The 22255-nt window shown below is 48.5% G+C and overlaps 1 protein-coding gene across 1 annotated transcript; it reads right to left on the bottom strand.

Moving 5' to 3' along the window:
* Positions 1-17548: 17548 nt before the first annotated feature.
* Positions 17549-18496, bottom strand: LOC117871972 (olfactory receptor 52E2-like). The gene has a single exon (XM_034759882.1). The coding sequence runs from the start codon at positions 18494-18496 to the stop codon at positions 17549-17551; it is 948 nt and encodes a 315-aa protein (XP_034615773.1).
* Positions 18497-22255: the final 3759 nt, after the last annotated feature.

Raw genomic sequence — 22255 nt, 5'->3', positions numbered from 1 at the left:
TTGTAGATGGTGCTGGTGGCTAGTTAAGGCTGTCTGACACCTTCAATTAGGAGACCTCATTTTCAGTTGCTTATAAGTTTGCCAAACTTTAACTGTTTGGACTGAAATTTCCCACACTGGGTGTTTGCTTGCGGCTGAATTGTCTTTTGAAAGTTTCAGGCATAACAGTTCAGCCGACTTCTCGAATGAAGCCAGGAGAAAAGATGTCTTGCCCAGATTGAAAAACTCATATAATTATTCCATTGAAGAGCCCTAGCATCTCCATGCTTTCCATGAGAAAGTCAAGTGAGAGCTGTTAACAGCAGAGCCCTGAAATGCAAGAGGAGGAGGTGAGAGTCCCTGTGCATTACTCTCACACAACTGGCTCCTGAGTTCTTTACTCAGTTCTTACTCGAAGGGGATATTTGCCTCAGTGGGGCCTTAGAATGTACGGGCCACGGCCTCAGAATTGTCCATCTACTAACACCTTTCATCCTGAAGGATCCCCTGTGCCACTGAAATGCAGCCACCTCGAGGATGGAGGCCATCAGCCAGGGGCAGAGCAAAGAGAAACATTTTGGCCAGTGATATTGGAGCAAACTCATGCCCTCTTGCAAGGGCATGTTTAATGGCTGTGCAGAGCGGAAAGGACCACAGACCTATTCTCTGTCCCATCACGTCCACGTTGCACTGGGTTTGTCGAGCAGGTGAGCTCCTCAGCAAGAGATGGGTACCTGTGACTTGTGAGACAGACGTGTCTTCCCTGGGAATCCCCCGCAGGCAGCCGTTTCCCATACCTCTCTCACGCCAGCATCTGCAGCAGCATCCCACGCCGAGAGCCGACACAGGGGTGTGCACCATTTATAATACAGCTGTGTGCAATCCCAGGGGGGGTCGCTCAGCCTCTAGGGGGAAAGAGGCATGTGAACGGAAACAGGCTGGAGACCGGAGACTCTCTAGCCAATGGCTCTCTTTCAATGTCTGTGCTTCTGTGCTATTTATCCAGCTTCAGGAGTAAACAGTAATTAAGGGACTTTCCCAAAGGGAGATGAGAACCCTTGGGCTCTCCGCTGAGTCAGAGAGGAATTGGCTGCTCTGTGTATTTGTGTATTTTTAAAAAGTGTCGTTGATTAGTAAGAAAACTAGGGATAATGCCCAGCTCTCCATAGGGTCTGATTCCTGTAAATACCCAGTATTAATGGGTAGATAGTAGACAGAGATATTTGGAGAAAGGTGACTGAGGGGAGACACGAACACCTCCTGCAGGCACATGGGGCTATCGCTAAGGGATCAGAGATCAGTAATTCTCATCAGTAACTATCATCATACTATGCAGCACCTTTCATTGAAGGATCTTGAAAACACCTGGCAATGGAAAGTGACTATGAACATATTGTCATTCTACTGATAGGTAAACTGAGGCAAAGGGAGACATGACTTCGTGAAGGTCACACAGAGAATGACAGACAGAACGCAGGAGCCCTGACTTCCCTGATGTAACCACGATCTCTCCGTTAGTAACAAGAAGAAAATGGACTCACGGTCTAGCAGGGATTGTTCATTAAGTGGGTGTGATGGACTTGCCCAGGATGCAACCTGGAATGGGGGTACCGCTGAGCCCTCTGGCATACCAACCTGGGCTCACTCTCACACTTTGAGGCTGTGACAAGCTGCAATCCTCTCCAGGTTTTACACTTCCACAGCCAGGGACGCACCCAGTTGCAGTTACATGAATGCTTTCACTAGGCACTCATGAACCAACAATAGAGAGGTTCCAGGCAATTCTCCCCCACCCCAGCTCCGCAGCCTAGGATCCCAGAGCTGTACCGTCCTACCCTGGTCAGAAGCCTGGCGAGGGTAATTTATTACCCTGTCTGCCCCACCCTCAGTGTGGAGAGGACAATGCACCAGACAGTAAATTGGAAGTAATCCCGTGAAGCCTGAAACAAACCTGAACTAAGAACTTTGCAATGGTTGTATGTAATTGATTCCATTTAACCAATTTTAACTCTCATCTGTATTTCTTTCTTTTTATGAATAAACCTTTAGATTTTAGATTCTAAAGGATTGGCAATAGCGTGAGTTGTGGGTAAGATCTGTTTTTTTATACTGACCTGGGTCTGGGCCTTGGTCCTTTGGGATTGAGAGAACCTTTTTTCTTTTATTAGGGTATTGGTTTTCATAACCATTCGTCCCCACAAGGAGTGGTGCTGGTGGTGATACTGAGAAACTGGCGTATCTGAGGGAATTGCTTGTATGACTTCAGGTTAGCCAGTGGGTAAAACCGAAGTCCTCTCAGTTTGGCTGGTTTGGTTTGCCTTAGTAATTGAACCCCAGCCTTGGGCTGTGACTGCCTGGCTCTAAGCAATTTGTCCTGAATTGATACTCTCAGTAGTGTCCCGCCAAAGGCTGCCTCGTTACAACAGGCTAGAAATCCCTTCATCCTGGGACCAAATCCCCAGTTCAGTCCTTGTTCCTCAGGTGTTTCCACGTGTTGGGTTGGGGGGGGAGTGAGGCCAAGTGATTTTATTACTTCCACCTTTTATGGCTCCTGCTATGTGGAGGGAACTTCATTTTTCCAAGCAAAAGCCCCCAGTGCAGTTAGTGGAAAAGTACAGACACAAAAGGAGTCCAGGGTCACAAGAACTGGTCACATGCCTTCGCATGCTTTCAGAACTTTAGGTAGAAAAATGATACAGGCATACAGAGAGGGTAATCCTATTCAGCAAATCATAACTTTTTCATTGATACCTTACATGACATTTTGTATAAAATACATCATAACCACATCAACATGTTCAACATGGGAGTGCCAGGGTGTTGCTTTGGGTGCAGAATGTCACACCTCCCCCCTTAATTTATTGCAGGGGTGTTAGTCACTGACGAATTCGGAGGCAGTGTGCCCAAGGCCTTCTTAAGGTTTGGAACATACAAAGCCCAAGTGTTGCAAACATTGCAGTGTTCTCCACATGTGTTTTTATAAAGTTCTGTGTGCCTTGTCTGGGTCACTAGAAAACCTCTCTTTGTATCGGTGCAGCATTGTCAACCATTGAGCTTTTCCAACTGGTGATAACTAAATACAGATATTCATCAATGCCATGCAGTGTTGTGCCTCAGTTTCCCTTTCCACACAGCAGACCAGATTGATTATGGTTTCCCTGCTGTGACGAGCTTTGAGCCCATTTACAGGTGTTATCTGAGAAGCTGTATCCCCACAGGGCTTCTTGTTTATTATTTGTAGCATGTCCGAAAGCTTTTCCCCAAAATTATGCATGTTACACCCTTTCATAGGATTTACCATCAGTACCAAATCCTTTGTTATAAGATTTCCTATTAGCAACAAACATTGCATCATGAGATTTAACAATAACACCAAATCTTTTATCACAGGTAGGTGTTTTCAAGTATTTTTATTATACCATGCCTTCTGCTTGGATGGTTTGATTTGTTCAATACCCATTGTGTCTTTCAACTCCTCACTGAACCTTAACACATGTTTAGTTACTGGTTTTCCTTTCCCCCAAGTGTCCCCTTCAGTAGGGATCTCAGTCTAAGGAGATCTTTGGGGACTTGGTATGCCAGGGTCTGGTGAGGTAAGGATGTAAGGGGACTTTGCATGTTGGCTAGCCCTCTGTGGAGCTGCTTCACAACCCCAGGGTTATGCCCATGGAAAAAATCCACCCCCCACTTGGACTTTCCCTGTGATCCCCACTCCCAGCACTTGGACCTTCCCCTCCCCCTTTCTTAGAGGGCTGTGATCTGTGCTCTCTGGGCTAAAAGATGTGTCTTTTCACAGCTGCTGTCTGTGTCTTCCCAACCCAAGGAATTTCCTCCTCACCTCTGTCAGTTGGATAATTAGCATTTCCACAGACAACCGTTGATTCAGTTGGACCTGCATCCTGTCTGAAAGAGAAAGTTTTCACAAGCACATCGGGAACAAAGTCCTGAAAAATATCTACCTGGATTGGGGTACCCTCTCTCTATCCCTGATGTAAGGATTTTTATCTCTCTTGGGCCAATCTGATGAGAAGACTTTGGGGAGCCTTACAGTTTACCTTCCGCTGAGTCCCCCTGTTAAGCCGATCTACCAGAGCTGGATTCCAATAAACCACACACACATGAATGTAAACAAACAACAACTCTTTATTTACTAAGGGACAAGGGAAAGGAAGGAAAGGGAAGTGGATTAATGATTTTGGAGATTCGGGATAACACAAGCACACATTTATACACTCTAAAATAAAAGGATGTTCTTCTACATTTTCAGACGTCAGCGATGGAGAGGCTGCAGGATCCGGATGACCAAAGCCAGTGATGGACACTGACCGTGGATGGCAGATGGAATAGACAGGTACGTATCCCTATCTTAACTCCCACCCTATCCCGCTTTGCATCGTCTGTGAGTGTAAGAGTGATCTAACTAATCGGACCAGGTCCATGTATGCAAGTTTGCTTTCCCAAAATAACAAAACAAACAAACCCAACTTAATTAGTAAGTAACTATTGCAGACCAATAGCCAGGGCCAAGATTGTACTGCACTACGAGAGAGAGCTAGACACCTGAACCTCTGACAGCTCAAAGGCTCAAGCCCACTGGCTCCTCCCCTCATCTGTCTTTATAGGCAACTGTTGCCGGGCAAGGTCAGATTCCCGCTCTTTCTATTTTCCTGCCCTTTCTTGGTCTAGAGGAACAAGAACCTAATCCAAAATGGAGGCTACCTTGTTCTTTTACTAAACCAAGATGTCCTTTTGATTTACAGAACTTATTTTAACTTTATACATGTATTTACATTAGTAATTTGGCAAGATTAAATAAGGTTTAAACTGAAAGTAACACTGAGAGGTCAGTTGTGTGACAGCTCCGCTCCCGGAGGTTCGTTCCCTCTCAAAGCCTGAGCCACAGGTTGGGTGCCTGGGAGCACAGATGCTGAATCAGCCATTCTGTCCTGGGCATCCTCCCCCATGTGATCAGTGAGGAGACATTCCTGTCCCCCGACTATTTCTCCCCCAGTTTCCTCCTCTGGGCCCCCTCTAGGACACATACCCCTATGCTCTCTAGAGTGGGATCTCTCCCCTGGTCGGCCGGGAAGGGCTCACAGCTAACAGCCTGGACAGTTGTCTCAGTGGCAGGCTCCACACCCCGCTCCCTTCCTGAGGTGGTGTGGCCTCCTGCTGCAGTGTTAAAGGAACCCACACCCACCCCCTCAGTGGTTTCTATGATTCTATCACACTTCTCTGGGCTCCCCTCTGGGACACACCTCCTTGTGCTCTTTGGCATTGGATTTATCTCTTGTTTAGCTGCAACATGGACATTTTTCTCCCTGAGGCGACGCTGCCTTCAGCTGAAGGGCAGGAGCTGGTCTCAACCACCCCCATCCCTGGAAGCATGCAACTTCCCCCTCCTGCAGGGGAATCAAGGAGACTCTCTCATTCCTTCAGCAGTTCCTGGGACTTTCCTCTTTCCCTCTGAGGTCCCAGCAGAACGCTCCTTCTTGCTGCAGATGGAGAGTTTAACAGTCTGAGCAATATGGAAGAAATCATTGCCAATTAGCATATCAATAGGGTTATCTTCTACTACCCTCACTGATCATACAGCTTCCAAACCCTCAGTTTCTATGTGCACTTTAGCCAAAGGCAAAAGGATTTTGTAACCACCAAATAATAAAAGCTCTGACATCTGTCCTGTCAGTAGGTCACCTTGTTGCACTATACGCCTCCTAATGACAGAAATTTCTGCCCCTTTATCTTCCCACACAAGGTGTTACCTGCCATTAATGCTGACAGCCTTTAAGTGCTTCATGCCTAGTTGTGCAGAGGCTAGTTTTACAAACCTAGTACGATAAGTGACAGGTGGGGATTGGTAGGGTTGGGGACTAGAGGAATGGGGTAAAATGTGACCATGCTTCTCACTAAGTGTAAACCCCTCTGTCTGTAGTTTATTTACAATAGAGGCTTGTGTCAGCTCAAAATCTTCATATAGAGAAGCCATCTCATCCATAATTTTGACCGGAGTGCAACCTGGAACTGGGGTACTGCTGAGCCCTTTGGCACACTAATCTGAAACCCCCCTCACACTGTGATTATGTGAAAAGTTGCAGACCCTTCCAGGTCCTGCACTCACACAAAGATTCACAGGCAGGGACACACCCGGCTGAGTTCTATGAATGCTTTCGCCAGCCACTCATGAACCAACAATTGAGAGGCTCCAGCCAATTCCCCCCAGCTCCCCAACCTAGGAGCCCAGAGCTGTACCGTCTTACCTTGGTCAGAAGCCTGACCAGAGTAAGGGTATGTCTACACTACGAAATTAGTTCGAATTTATAGAAGCCGGTTTTATTGAAATCGGTTGTATACAGCCGATTGTGTGTGTCCACACAATAAAATGCTCTAGGTGCTCTAGTCGGCGGACCGCGTCCACAGTACAAGGCTAGCGTCGACTTCCGGAGCATTGCACTATGGGTAGCTATCCCACAGCTATCCCACAGTTCCCGCAGTCTCCGCCGCCCCTTGGAATTCTGGGTTGAGATCCCAATGCCCGGATGATGCAAAACAGTGTCGCAGGCGGTTCTGGGTACATGTCGTCAGGCCCCTCCCTCCCCCGTCACAGCAATGGCAGACAATAGATTCGCGCCTTTTTACCTGGGTTACCTGGGTTACCTGTGCAGACAACATGGAGCCCGCTCAGCTCAGCTGAGCTCACCGTCACCATATGTCCTCTGGGTGCCGGCAGACGTGGGACTGCATTGCTACACAGCAGCAGCTGCTAACTGCCTTTTGGCGGTAGACGGTGCAGTAGACTGGTAGCCTTCATCGGCGATCTGGGTGCTGGCAGCCGTGGGGCTTGCCTTTTGGCAGTAAATGGTGTATTACGACTGTTAGCCGTCCTATTACAAGTCGGGTCATCGTACGTTAGCAGAGTCTTCCCTGAGCAGCCGATTGTGCAATAGGCCTGAAGACCATCGTCATACACCGCCCCGTATTTGCTACCAAGCACCCAGAAAGATGCCGAGGGCTATCAGTCACGCTGCACCGTCGTCTTAAGATGTAAAAAATAGATTTGCTCTGTATTCATTTGCTTCCCCCTCCCTCCGTCAAATCAACGGCCTGCTAAGCCCAGGGTTTTCAGTTTAATCTTTGGGGGGACCATTCTGTGTGACAGTTGTTTGTGTTTCTCCCTGATGCACAGCCACCTTTCTTGATTTTAATTCCCTGTACCTGTACCTGTACGCCATGTCGTCACTCGGCCCGCCCTTCCTCCTTCCCCTAGTCCGTCAGATACTACGTTTGCGCCACAGCTCAGAGAGCCGAGAAGCGCCTTTCGCGCCTTTTCTTTGAATTCTGGGTTGAGATCCCAATGCCCGGATGATGCAAAACAGTGTCGCGGGCGGTTCTGGGTACATGTCATCAGGCCCCTCCTCCCTCGTCACAGCAACGGCAGACAATAGATTCGCGCCTTTTTACCTGGGTTACCTGTGCAGACAACATACCACGGCAAGCATGGAGCCCGCTCAGCTCAGCTGAGCTCACCGTCACCATATGTCCTCTGGGTGCCGGCAGACGTGGGACTGCATTGCTACACAGCAGCAGCTGCTAACTGCCTTTTGGCGGTAGACGGTGTAGCATGAGTGATAGCCGTGGGGCTGGCAGCCGTAGGGCTGCATTGCACCAGCCCCTTGCCAGGCGATGGTATATTATGACTTGTACCCATCGTCGTTGTACTGGTGTGGCTGTCAATCATGGCCACCTGGGCAGACATGCTACTGTTTCGATGATGATGGTTACCAGTCGTAATATACTATTTCCTGCCAATTGCCCAGTATTGTCTGCTAAGCACCCAGAAGAGGCCGAGGGCGATGCTGGGTGCTGGCGGACGTGGGGCTGGCAGACGTGGGGCTGCATTGCTACACAGCAGCAGCCCCTTGCCTTTTGGCAGATGATGGTATATTATGATTGGTACCCATCGTCATCATACTGGAGAGGCTATCACTCATGCTGCACCGTCGGCTGCCAGCTTAAGATGTAAAAAATAGATTTGTTCTGTATTCATTTGCTTCCCCTTCCTCCGTGAAATCAATGGCCTGCTAAGCCCACGGTTTTCAGTTTAATCTTTGGGGGGACCATTCTGTGTGACAGTTGTTTGTGTTTCTCCCTGTTCCTGTACCTGTACGCCATGTCGTCACTCGGCCCTCCCTCCCTCCTGCCCTCCCTCCTTCTCCTGGTCCATCAGATACTACTTTCGCGCCTTTTTTCAGACCAGGCGCCATAGCTAGCACTGGGATCATGGAGCCCGCTCAGATCACCGCAGCAATTATGAACACCACGCGCATTGTCCTGGAGTATATGCAGAGCCAGGACATGCCAAGGAGAAACCCGGACCAGGCGAGGAGGCGATTGCAGCGCGGCGACGAGAGTGATGAGGAAATTGACATGGACATAGACCTCTCACAAGGCACAGGCCCCAGCAATGTGGAAATCATGGTGTCACTGGGGCAGGTTCATGCCGTGGAACGCCGACTCTGGGCCCGGGAAACAAGCACAGACTGGTGGGACCGCATCGTGCTGCAGGTATGGGACGATTCCCAGTGGCTGCGAAACTTTCGCATGCGTAAGGGCACTTTCATGGAACTTTGTGACTTGCTTTCCCCTGCCCTGAAACGCCAGGATACCAAGATGAGAGCAGCCCTCACAGTTGAGAAGCGAGTGGCGATAGCCCTGTGGAAGCTTGCAACGCCAGACAGCTACCGGTCAGTCGGGAATCAATTTGGAGTGGGCAAATCTACGGTGGGGGCTGCTGTGATCCAATTTGCCAGGGCAATGAAAGACCTGGTGATAGCAAGGGTAGTGACTCTGGGCAACGTGCAGTCAATAGTGGATGGTTTTGCTGAAATGGGATTCCCAAACTGTGGCGGGGCCATAGACGGAACCCATATCCCTATCTTGGCACCGGAGCACCAAGCCACCGACTACGTAAACCGCAAGGGGTACTTTTCAATGCTGCTGCAAGCCCTGGTGGATCACAAGGGACGTTTCACCAACATCAACGTGGGATGGCCAGGAAAGGTACATGATGCTCGTGTCTTCAGGAACTCTGCTCTGTTTCGAAAGCTGGAGGAAGGGACTTTCTTCCCGGACCAGAAAGTGACCGTTGGGGATGTTGAAATGCCTATCGTGATCCTTGGGGACCCAGCCTACCCCTTAATGCCATGGCTCATGAAGCCGTACACAGGTAGCCTGGACAGTAGTCAGGACCTGTTCAACTACAGGCTGAGGAAGTGCCGAATGGTGGTGGAATGTGCATTTGGACGTTTAAAAGCGCGCTGGCGCAGCTTACTGACTCGCTCAGACCTCAGCGAAAAGAATATCCCCATTGTTATTGCTGCTTGCTGTGCACTCCACAATATCTGTGAGAGTAAGGGGGAGACATTTATGGCTGGGTGGGAGGTTGAGGCAACTCGCCTGGCCGCTGATTACGCGCAGCCAGACACCAGGGCGGTTAGAGGAGCACAGCAGGGCGCGGTGTGCATCAGAGAAGCTTTGAAAATGAGTTTTGTGACTGGCCAGGCTACTGTGTGAAACTTCTGTTTGTTTCTCCTTGATGAACCCTCCAACCCCCCCCCCGACCCAGTTCACTCTACTTCCCTGTAAACCAACCACCCCACCCCACCCTCCCCTCCCGCTTGCAGAGGCCATAAAGTCATTGTTTTTTCACATTCATGCATTCTTTATTAGTTCCTCACAGAGGTAGGGGGATAATTGCCAAGGTAGCCTGGGATGGGTGGGGGAGGAGGGATGGAAAAGGACACACTGCATTTTAAAACTTTAACTCTTATTGAAGGCCAGCCTTCTGATGCTTGGGCGATCATCTGGGGTGGAGTGACTGGGTGGACGGAGGCCCCCCCACCGTGTTCTTGGGCGTCTTGGTGAGGAGGCTATGGAACTTGGGGAGGAGGGCTTTTGGTTACACAGGGGCTGTAGCGGCGGTCTCTGCTCCTGCTGCCTTTCCTGCAACTCAACCATACGCTCGAGCATATCAGTTTGATGCTCCAGCAGACGGAGCATTGCCTCTTGCCGTCTGTCTGCAAGCTGACGCCACCTATCATCTTCAGCCCGCCACTTGCTCTGTTCATCCCGCGATTCAGCCCGCCACCTCTCCTCTCGTTCATATTGGGCTTTTCTCATCTCCGACATTGACTGCCTCCACGCATTCTGCTGTGCTCTATCAGCGTGGGAGGACATCTGCAGCTCCGTGAACATATCGTCCCTCGTCCTACGTTTTCTCTTTCCAATGTTCACGAGCCTCTGCGAAGGAGAAACATTTGCAGCTGGTGGAGGAGAAGGGAGAGGTGGTTAAAAAAGACACATTTTAGAGAACAATGGGTACACTCTTTCATTACAAGGTCGCATATTTCGGCTTGCAGGCATGGTAGGCCACAGTGTTTTGGCTTTTTTAACCTTCTTAACATGCGGGAAAGGTTGCAAACAGCAGCGCATTTCCCATATCAAGGATGAATTGGGCTGTCCATTTAAAATGGGGTTTCAATGTAAAAGGAGGGGGCTGCGGTTTCCCGGTTAACATGCGGCACAAACACAAGTAAACCACCCTCCCCCCCACACGATTCTCTGGGATGATCACTTCACCCCTCCCCCCCACCGCGTGGTTAACAGCGGGGAACATTTCTGGTCAGAAGAGCAGGAACGGGCGCCTCTGAATGTCCCCTTAATAAAATCACCCCATTTCAACTAGGAGAGCTTTCTGGAGATGTCCCTGGAGGATTTCCGCTCCATCCCCATATACGTTAACAGACTTTTCCAGTAGATGTACTGGCCGCGATTGCCAGGGCAAATTAATCATTAAACACGCTTGCTTTTTTTTTGTAATGTTTACAAATAGTTACAAAGTTACACTCACCAGAGGTCTCCTGTGTGCCCTGAGGGTCTTGGGTGAGTTCGGGGGTTACTGGTTCCAGGTCCAGGGTCACAAACATATCCTGGCTGTTGGGGAAACCGGTTTCTCCGCTTCCTTGCTGCTGTGAGCTACCTACAGTACCTCCATCGTCATCTTCCTCGTTCCCTGAACCGTCTTCCCTGTGTGTTTCTCCAGTGAGAGAGTCATAGCACACGGTTGGGGTAGTGGTGGCTGCACCCCCTAGGATCGCATGCAGCTCCGCGTAGTAGCGGCAAGTTTGCGGCTCTGCCCCGGACCTTCCGTTTGCTTCTCTGGCTTTGTTGTAAGCTTGCCGTAGCGCCTTAATTTTCACGCGGCACTGCTGTGTGTCCCTGTTATGGCCTCGGTCCTTCATGGCCTTGGAGATCTTTTCTAATACTTTTCCATTTCTTTTACTGCTACGGAGTTCAGCAATCACTGCTTCATCTCCCCATATGGCGAGCAGATCTCCTACCTCCCGTTCGGTCCATGCTGGAGCTCTTTTGCGATCCTGGGACTCCATCACGGTTACCTGTGCTGATGAGCTCTGTGTGGTCACCTGTGCTCTCCACGCTGAGCAAACAGGAAATGAAATTCAAACATTCGCGGGTCTTTTCCTGTCTACCTGGTCAGTGCATCTGAGTTGAGAGTGTTGTCCAGAGCGGTCACAATGAAGCACTGTGGGATAGCTCCCGGAGGCCAATAACGTCGATTTCTGTCCACACTACCCCAATTCCGACCCGCAAAGGCCGGTTTTATCGCTAATCCCCTCGTCGGAGGTGGTGTAAAGAAACCGGTTTAAAGGACCCTTTAAGTCGAAAGAAAGGGCTTCGTTGTGTGGACGTGTCCAGGCTTAATTCGGTTTAACGCTGCTAAAGTCGACCTAAACTCGTAGTGTAGACCAGGCCTAAGTTTATTACCCAGTCCGTCCCTCCCTCAACGTGGAGAGGAGAATGCACCAGCCTCTCTTCTTGAGCAGATTTCCCTTTTGTATTTCAAACAACCCACTGTATTAGGTAAAATATATAAAACAGATTTATTAATGACAGAAGGATAGATTTTAAGTGATTATAAGTAATAAATGTACAGATCAAAGTAGAATACTTAAGAAATAAAGCAAAATCGCAATCTGGGTTCTATAAAGTAGATAGGGTGTGAATCAAGCAGTATCTCACTGATGGTACAAACAGTTCACCAATCTTCCATTCACAGGCCAGGATTTCTCCTTTCTAGCCTGGGACCACCTCCCCAGTCAAAATCTTTTCCCTCTAGCCGTGTTTTGAGGTGTTGAGTTGTGGGGGGAGTGAGGCCAAGTGATGATGTCACCTCCCATTTTTATAACTTTTGCCAGGTGCAGGGAACTTCATTGTCACAAACAAAGCCCCCAGCGCAGTTAGTGGGAAAGTACAGGCACAAGATGGAATCCGGTGCCACATGAGCTGGTCACATGCCTTTGAGTGGTTTAGTGAGTCATAGCAGGGGCCATTACCCATATTCTGGCTACACCGTCTAGAGGAAAGTCCATCTGGTGGGGATAAGCTTCTCCCATGGCCCATTGTGCTTTTTGATGGGCTATCAACATGAATATCCATTCACAAAGTGCTGGCCCGACTGGATGTAAACTACCTTGTGGGAGTTACCACAGAAGCAAACACAATTGAAATACAGGTACATAGTCAATATTCATAACTTCAGATAGAAAAATGAGACATGTATACAAATAGGATAATCATGTTCAGCAAACCGTAGCTTTTCCATTCACATCTCACATGACATAGTTTGTGCAAGATTTGTGGCAACTATATAAAAGAGGTGAATATGGGGGTGCCAGGGTGTTGTTTTGGGGTACAGCTTGTCACAGCAAAATATCTATCAAACCAGAGCTCTCTGAGATCTAATTTTGTATTTTTATCGAGGACATACATCCGTGTCCTGAAAAAGACTACATTCTGGTCTGTACCACAGGAGAAAAGGAAGCTAAGGTACAGAGCAAAGGCAATTGGAAGAGTGTTTTCCCTGCTACCCATCACACGGGCAATATGTGACCCCCTGAAAATGTCCCTCTCACTTTCCTTGTTCAGCGAGTGTCACCTGCACTTTCTGTTTGTCAGACCTCAGCCTCACACACATTACTGGATCAACAGACCTTTTGCCACAGTATCTGGGGAGCCGTTCGTCCCGTCAGGCATCATCATCATCTTCATGGCAAATCCCAAAGGAACATAGCCTCCTTGCAAACCGAGCACTGCCCAGATTCATCTTGCAAACCGAGCACTGCCCGGATTCATCTTTGGGAAGGTGTTTAAGGGGGTCAGGTTGCATATTCACACAGCAGCTGGTCTGTTGTGCCACCAAAGCTTTTGGCACCCAGGTGATCGCTGGCCATATCATGGCATTCCTCGGTGTGCCCACTTTAGAATTTGCTGGTCTTTCACTCTAGCAATGTGTCCCCAGCAAGAAAGCTGCCAAAAACTGACACAGTGCTGATGGGAGCGGTTGTGGGTTCAATATATCCTCACTCCTGATCTTGTGCTGCTGATCTCAATACGGAGAAGCTGCTGGAGACACAAACATTGAAAACATCAGCCCAGAGTTCCTCAGCATTTCTCAGTCTCACACATTTTGCTTCCATTCACTGGAGCTGGGGGACCCATTGTTCTATCGATCTGCAGCTTGGTAGCAGCCTGCGGCCATGACATCCCCCCAAGGCTGCACTGTATGAATGGAGCGCCCACATCTTTCAAGCAGCCTCCAGCCCTGTCTATGTAGCTACCGTCTGCCCAGCAATCCCTCTAGACAGGTTAATATTGAGCTGGTTGCAGTTTGCAGTTGCAGGCAACTTAATGGTAATGGCCAGGGACTTATCTGGATTAATAACCAGACTAATGCACACCGCTTCTTGCCCAGCAGATCACTGCTCAGGTACAGTGGTTCACAGTGCTACACCTGCAATTGCCACTGAAGTGGAGTCTTCGTAACTGGCAGCTAGGGTGGGATGCACACTAGAAGTGGCAGAGAGAGGGAGGCATGTGTGTGTGTGTAGGGAGTTAGAAAGGAAAGGAGAGAAAAGGAACCAAAATGCATGGAGAGAGAGAGAGAGATGGGACGAAATCCAGTAGAACAGGGACTCCCAGCCCCACTCAAGCTCCCGTTCCCGGACACCTGCCAAGCAGCCGTGTTTGGGTCCCACACACAGGACCCATGTGTTTTTGAGTTGGAGCAGGGTTAAGGCCCTACTCTAGGTCTGGTTTTCTAGGCCCACTCTCGGGGTGCACCTCTTTTCTATTCTAGCACCTCGCTCTGGGAGCAGAGATGTGCACGGCAAGCACCAGGGACCTGGGACTAGTTTTGGCTTGGTTCTCCAGACTCTCCAACTGCATCAACGCACACTACCAAGAGCTCCTCCTTGGGCACACTCAGTTTCCAATTTCTCTCTTTCAGGGCACAGGATTGTTAAAGCAAACAGACCTGGGCCTTGCAAAAGGGGTTGCTAAACCAATTCCTCTACTTTAGACAGCATAAGAGATACCCAGATCCAGTTAAAACACAATACAACACCTGCCCACCATTCCCTGCTTCAGTGTCCTCATTGCCCTGGAGAGTTCTTTTGGATTTGGTCAGAGACCTCTAAGGGTACATCTACACTACAGCGGGGAGTCGATTTAAGATACGCAAATTCAGCTACGTGAATAGCGTAGCTGAATTCGACGTATTACAGCCGACTTACCCCGTTGTGAGGACGGCGGCAAAATCGACTTCTGCCGCTTTTTGTCGGCGGCGCTTACTACCACCTCCGCTGGTGGAGTTAGAGCGCCGATTCGGGGATCGATTGTCGCGTCCCGACGGGACGCGATAAATCGATCCCCGAGAGGTCGATTTCTACCCGCCGATTCAGGCGGGTAGTATAGACCAGGCCTAAGTTGTCCAGGGGCCATCTCCTGTAATTCCTGGCTTCTCCTCCATCTGGAGTGTGTCTCTCTACTGCAGCCACAGCTCTACAACCAAAGCGTCCCTTCTGCCGCAGTTGTGCCTCTCTCCTGCTCCAGCTTCTTCTGTCTCATCCAGTCTCTGTGTTTTTAAAGGGCTGGACCAACCCCTCCTCTCTCTGTTCCTGCTTCTGGGGAGATTCCATTCCTTCCAAGCCCACCCCACAGCAGAGAAGCGGGAGAAAAATGGTTTTATCTAGAATGTAGTAACTCCTTTCTTCTCTCTGGGCGAGAACTTGTTAGGGCTGATAGTCTTTAATGACCAACCAATGTATAGATAGATGCCTCCGCCCTAGCCTCCTACCTCTGAGCACAAGGAGCCTGAGCGAAGAGCAAGTAAAAGCCCAAAGACATAAGGATACAGATGGTTCATACAATCAAACGTGAGTTAATAGGTGTGACACAGGCTCAGAAAGGGTTGTGCAACTAGCAGGCTAATTGACCTAAATTCAACCTTTAAAGACATATTAGAGAAGTATATAAATGGTCACTGGGGCTATTCCTCATAAATAGCAACATAAATGGGAAGTGGACTAGAGCTTTGAAATGCAAACCTGTATTGTTAGAGAATTAGAGGTAATGCTAATTGTATGTGTTTACTTATAACTTGTTAGATGTTAACCATGTAAACAGATGGTTCCTGTCTGGTGGTATATCTGTTGATTCAAAGATCAAAAGAAAATATTAACATTTAAATTAAACTTAGGTGTAATAACTTCATTGTCTCTACTTCCCTTTGAAACAACTAAGCTTCATTATTTTCATAGCCTTCCAGTGGTCTATAAAAGAATACTTGGGTCCTGATACTGTCATCTCAATTCTGCTAAAGCTTCATCAGGGGAAGCTCAATACCAACGTCTCCAGTTCCATTCTGGATCACCCTGATAGTGGACATTGGACTGCAACCTCGGATTAATTCTGAAAGAACTCTTTGCAACTCTAAAGCGCACAGTCTCTTCCATGAAACTGACGTAAGAACTCTATTCATATCTCTATGTATAATGATGTTCGGTTAATGCAGGGCAGAGGGAGACATTGAGTCATTAACCGGGGCCACCTCCTACCCGCAGGAAGGCTCCTTGTCAGGCTGCAGCAGCTCTCGTCCCAGCCTGGGAGTAGAGGGAACCAAGCTGGGGGGGCTGGATGGAAAGTGGAGATTGTGATGGGATGTACCCTCAGGGTGAAGCCTGGTAGCTGTTGGAACCGCTGTGCCTCCAAACCATTCAGCTGGGTTGGCCGCTCCCCCTGCTCTGCTGGTGACCCACAGCCAGCCCCTCCAGGACCAGTTATCATCCAACACGACAGCAGGTAGTGCCACACACGCCACTAAGTTACCTGAGTGCTTTACCTAAGCCACTCATGGACCAACAATGGAGGCATCAGCCAATTTCCTAGCTCCCCAGCTTTGCACACCTGCTGGAGCATAAACCCAGAATTAGACCGTCTTCCACTGCAGTGGAATGTACAAAGCACAAGCTTATTAAATAGTCCTCTCCCCCCTTGATGGGGGAAGATCTGCACCAGCCTTTGCTAACGGAGCTAAGATTACCAAACACTTCACTCAAAAACACGCTGGTTAAGATAAAACATAAGTCGGGTTTATTAACTACAGACGGATAGATGTTAAGTGATTATAAGTGATAACAAACAGATCAAATAAGGTTATGTTGGAAAGCAAACAAACTTGCAATCTAAGAATTGTACACATTAAATAGGATTTGAATCAGCAATATCTCACCCTGACTAATAATACAAGGAGGCTTACAGATTCTTTAAGCACAGGCTGTATCTCCATTGCAGACTGGACTCCTCTCCCCCATTCAAAGTCCTTTGCCTTTCAGAGCTTCTTGCAGGTGTTGAGTTGTGGGGGAGTGAAGACAAGAGATGATGTCACTCCCCATCTTTTATAGTTTCTTCCAGCTTGCTGGAAAGTCTATGTATGTGAAGTGTGTGTGGGGGGTGCCCCCATTGGCCAAACATTCTCCATTGTCTCTGTGCTCCCTCCAAGGAGGCTTTCTTATGCAGAGTTCCTGTTCTAGTGGATTCTTCCCTGGATTGGTGTTGACGACAGCAATTCACTGTCTGGCTACTCCTTTGACATACCTGAAAAGCTGGTTTTGGGTGTTTCTAGCCTCATATCACACTTTAGTAACTCACACATAGTAAGATTTCATAGTTTCACATACAATGAGAGCGCATACAACCCAAGGGGATATCAATGTTTAGCAGATTAAGACTTTTAGAATGATACCTCACAGGGCCTATTTTGTACAAAACATACCATAATTACATCACCATGGTAAATATGGGGTGCTTTGGGGTGCAGAGTGTCACAGGGATGAACCAGAGAGTGACAGGGGGTGGAGAGGAGAGGAACGAGTGAGGGGTGGGGCCTTGAAGGGAAGAGGCAGAGCAGGGGCGGAACCTGGGGGAAGAGGCAGGGCAGAGAGGTGGGACCTCAGGCTTACAGTTACCAGCAATTAGAAAGATGGCAACCCTGTGAGATTCCCCAGTTTGTCATCCTGACACAGCACAGTAAGGTCAGGAAAGGGTCTCTTTGACTGGCCAGTCAGTGATTCAGGGAAAAGAGCCCAGCACCATGTCACCAGCCAGCTCTGCATGGAGCTCGGTCTGAGAGCCAGACCACCAGGAGAAAACTTTAGGTCCCTTTATGAGTAAAGGGCTGGAGCAGCGTATCCCGGATCTGTTGGGTTCTCACCCCGTAGATGATTGGGTTTAGCATGGGAGGCAACAGGTGGTACATGTTGGCCATGAGAACGTGGACGTGCAGTGCCACATTGTGCCCAAACCGGTGAGTGAGGAAGGAGAAGAGAGCTGGGATGTAAGAGGCTAAGATGACACAGAGGTGGGACCCGCAGGTCCCAACAGTCTTGAGCCGGGCGTCCTTTGTTGGGAGTCTGAAGATGGCCCTGAGGATCTGGGTATAGGACATGGCGATAAAAAACACATCCAGACCAATTACGAAGAATGCCACAGAGAGGCCGTAGTAACTACTGACACGGATGTCGGCGCAGGCCAGCTTCACGACAGCTATATGCTCACAGTACGTGTGGGGAATGATGTTCGTTCTGCAATATGGCCAATTCCTCGCCAGGAAGGGATAGGGCAGTACGAGTATGGCACCACGCAGCACCAGAGCCAGGCCAATTTTGGCCACGATGGGGTTTGTCAGAGTGGTGGAATGTCTCAGGGGATCACAGATGGCCACATAGCGATCAAAAGCCATGGCCACGAGGATCCCAGACTCCATCGTAGAGAAGCTGAGACTGAAGTACAGCTGGGTCAGGCATGCAATGAAATTGATCTCCCTGGAATTGAACCAGAAGATGCTCAGCATTTTGGGTAGGATGGACGTAGTCAGGACCAGGTCAGTGACGGCCAGCATGCAGAGGAAATAGTACATGGGCACATGGAGGCTTGGCTCTGTCTTTACGATGAACAGGATGGTGAAGTTCCCCAAGATGGCTATGATGTACATGGTGCAGAAGGGGATGGAGATCCAGACGTGGGCTGCCTCCAGGCCAGGAATGCCCAGCAGGATGAATGTGGAGGGGTTGATGAAGTCAGTTGAGTTGAAGTCTGACATGGAGTAGGAGAGAAGGTGTACAACATTGAGGCTCAACTGTGTCTCCTGCATGTACCGTACGTTCACCTGACTTCCTGTATGTGCCCAGGGTCTAGAGAGATGTTCGCAGGATAAACACCTGGATGGAGAAACAATGTTAATATGAGACACTACATGCACAACTGGAGGCTGTTCTAATGGATGAAGCAGATTGGTCACTCTTCACACACTGAATAATGACCTTTTCATTATTCAGATAAATGAATTATGAACAACTGACTCTACTAATGTAATACCATATTTTATGGTGCTTCCTTCATCAATAATTCCTACACATCGTGGTATGGGAAATCTTAATAGGTGCCAGGAGGAAACACAAGAGAATAATGGTTATCCCTCATTGTTCCTTAGGTCTTGTCTAGAGTGCCACATTTTTTTTGCCAAAAAGCAGCTTTTGGTGAAGAAATAGTGGCGGTGTAAACACTACAAAGCCACTTTTGATGACGGAACTCCTGAGTTTCAGTAATAAAGGCACATTGACGAGACTTGTAAGGCTTTTTACACAAAAGTTTTGTCGCCGATGTGCCAGTGTAGACACCATGCTTGATTTCATCACTGTAATTGGCCTCTGGAAGGCATCCCAAAATGCCCATCCTAACCACTCTGGTCAGGACTTTCAACTCTGCTGCCCTGCATCCAGGTAAATACTTTCCACTCCTCTGCTTTAAAGGCCCAGGAATTTTGAAATTTCCCTTCCTGTTTGCTCGGCATGGAGTGTTCACATCACATCTTCCCAGGTGGCCATGGCGGCTCCATGCAGCAAATGATCTCCCGCTTGGACCACTGTGGAACTGCTGGATCTTCTCAGTATTTGGGGAAGGAGGCTGTGCAGTCCCAGCTGTGCTCCAGCTGTAGGAAGTTCAATATCTATGGGAAGATTTCTTGCAGCTTGTGGGAAAAGGGCTATGATCGGGACAAGATGCAATGGAGAGCAAAGGTGAATGAGGTGAGGCATGCATACCAGAAGGCAAGGGAGGCAAATGGTCATTCCGGAGCTGTGCCCCAGACCTGCCATTTTTATAAGGAGTTGGATGATATCCTTGGCGGCGACTCAACTTCCACCACCAAGAGCTGTGTGGATACTTCAGTGGGGCTGGAGCCGATGGAAACTGGACCTAACCCAGAGGAGAAAGTCATCGATGAAGAGGTGGAGGGATTAGAAGATGTGGAGCCCATGCCAGGGTTGCACAGTGCTGCGTCCAGTCAGGAGCTGTTCTCCACTCTGGAGGTGTCCAGCCAGTCTCAGTAGTCACAATCAGGTGAGCCAGGAGCAGGAGAGGAGTCCCCTGGTAAGTGGTTTTGCTTTGTGAAGTGCAGAGGTGGGTGGAAGGCAGAGAACTGTAGAAGGCTGGCTGTGTTTGTGTGTGCTGGGCATTTCCCCGTGCAGCTAGGCAGTATGGCAGAACAGGGTGTTGATGCACACCGAGATTTCACTGGAATCCTCCAGAGAGATCTCTGGGAAACCTTCCTGCAGGTACTCTGCAATCTTCTGCTGGAGGTTCCTTGGCAGAGCTGCTTTGTTTCTTCCCCCATTGAGAGACACTCTCTCACGCCATTCGGCAATTACTTGGGCAAGGACCAAAGCACCACACAGGCGAGCAGTATAGGAACTGGGGTGGAAACCGCAAGCATATCGTAGATGCACCCTTCCTTCCTTGCTAACCCTCAGGAGAGAGATATCTGCCACAATGTCCCCTGCCTGTGGAAAAGGGTGAGAAACTTAAGAGTATTGTCCCCTGAGAAGTGACCCACGACCCATTTCCCATTGCTTTTCTCCACGCACAATGTCACCCGTCCCTGGGAACACCAGGCTTGTAGTGTTCGCTGGCATTTGTGCTTGTCAAGGGTCAACGGAAAAGTGATAAGTGTGTTACCAGCAGTATATTTTAATGTAGCCTTTCAATGCTGCACATTTACTTAACAATAATGCTTCTGTTTATTGTTACTTGTGCTTCACCAGATATGTCCTTGAAAGGAGGCACCCCCTCCACTCCAGCCAAGTGTCTCCGCCGGATAAGAAAGCGACCAAGACGGAGCAAGGAAGATATTTTCTGGGAGGTGCTGCAGTAGTCTGATGCAGACAAGACAGAATGCAGGCAGTGGAGGGAAAGTGAGAAGCAGGAAAGAAAAGAAAATGAGGCATGCGCTAGGGATGCAATGGAGAGGCTGATGAAAGTTTTGGAACGGCAAACCAACATGCTGTAGTCCCTCCTGATGCCCCAGACTGAGCAGATGGGTGTCCTCCCTCCCCTTCAGCACATTCACAACTCTTTCCCATGTCCTTCCCAAACTCCACCTGCACATTCCTTTCCAATTTCTGGAACTTCTCACTTTTCCATTCACTCCACATTCCATTTGCAGACACCTTTTCAAGTGAAAGCTGGACTTACGCTCAGCTGTGTGTGTGTGCATGGTGTGATGGGTTTTTTGGCAATAAGAGCAAAGTTATTTGAATAAAAAGCACTCTTTATTTGTTTCCGTTGAAGTTATGATAGCAGATGGCAACAGCAAACAAGCAGGCATTTTTATCATTTCCTTACATTGAACCCTGGGCCTGAACAATCACAACTGCTTCCTACCCTACCAAAACTGGACTTCATTATGCATTTCAAACCCAAGCATAGCAACAAACATTACTCGTTCTCATTTTAAAAACACAAAGTCTCCCTGATTCGAATTGCCCCCCATTGTGCCCCTCTAATAGCCTTGGTATCTAGCTGCTCAAAATCAGCAGCCAAGTGTTCTGTCTCAGTAGTTCACCACTAAACAAACTTTTCGCTCTTTCCTTCACAAATATTATGCGACGTGCAACACATGCCTACGATCATAGGAATATTTTCCCAAATGCGGTCTAACCTGTCCTAAAGGCATCACCAGCACGCCTTTAATCTGCCAAATGCACATTCCATGGTCATCCTATCCCCAGTCAGCCTATTATTGAAATGTTCCTTACTGCTATTCACGTTTCCCATGTACGGCTACAGGAGTCATGGCATTAAGGGGTATGCCAGGTCCCCCAGGATCAGTATGGGCATTTCGATATCCCCTACGGGGATCTTCAGGTCTGGAAAAAAAGTCCGCACTTTCTGCTTTCTGTAAAGGCCGGTGTTCCTAAAAATTCATGTGTCGTGAATTTTTCCAGACCTCCCCCCATTGCTGTCAATGAAATACCCATGGTGATCCATGAGTGCCATCAACAGTGTGGAGAAGTACCCCTTCCGATTGGTATATTCCATAGCAAGGCATCTGGTGCCAAAATTGGAATATGCGTGCTACACTGCTCTACAGCCAAAATGCTTCTGAAATAAATGTAGTCAAACTTTACTAATTCTGGGTCACTGAGACCAAAAATGATGCTTAAAATTGTTGATTGGCTCTAGTTTTCAAGATATGCTATTGGGTCAGTATATTCGACCCTTGACTTGGGAATGGTGGAGGATAAGTGAGTTATAAAGGGAAGGGATCTCAATTTAAACCAGAAATGGCTAAAATACATCTTTGACTGGATCTATGAATAAATCTATGATTTGGTTTGGACAGTACTTGCTTTTTAGGCAAAACAATGAATGATGCAATCTGAAGCTGGTATTGCGTCATACATTATATGAATTGCATCATGTTATTCCTAGAAGTCATGGATGATGTAATCATAACAAAGCTTACATCACTCTGCTGAACAAATTGCCCTATATCAGCTCTAGAAATCATACAGTATCGTGC

Source organism: Trachemys scripta, chromosome 1 (genome assembly GCF_013100865.1).
Source record: "Trachemys scripta elegans isolate TJP31775 chromosome 1, CAS_Tse_1.0, whole genome shotgun sequence".
NCBI classification, from domain to species: Eukaryota; Metazoa; Chordata; order Testudines; family Emydidae; genus Trachemys; species Trachemys scripta.
The sequence above is the reverse complement of the archived record's forward strand: the minus strand, read 5'-3'. Positions and strand labels throughout refer to the sequence as shown.

Bases quoted from the DNA above. Each gene is read 5' to 3' on its own strand.
- LOC117871972 (XM_034759882.1), bottom strand. From the start codon at position 18,496: ATGTCAGACTTCAACTCAACTGACTTCATCAACCCCTCCACATTCATC.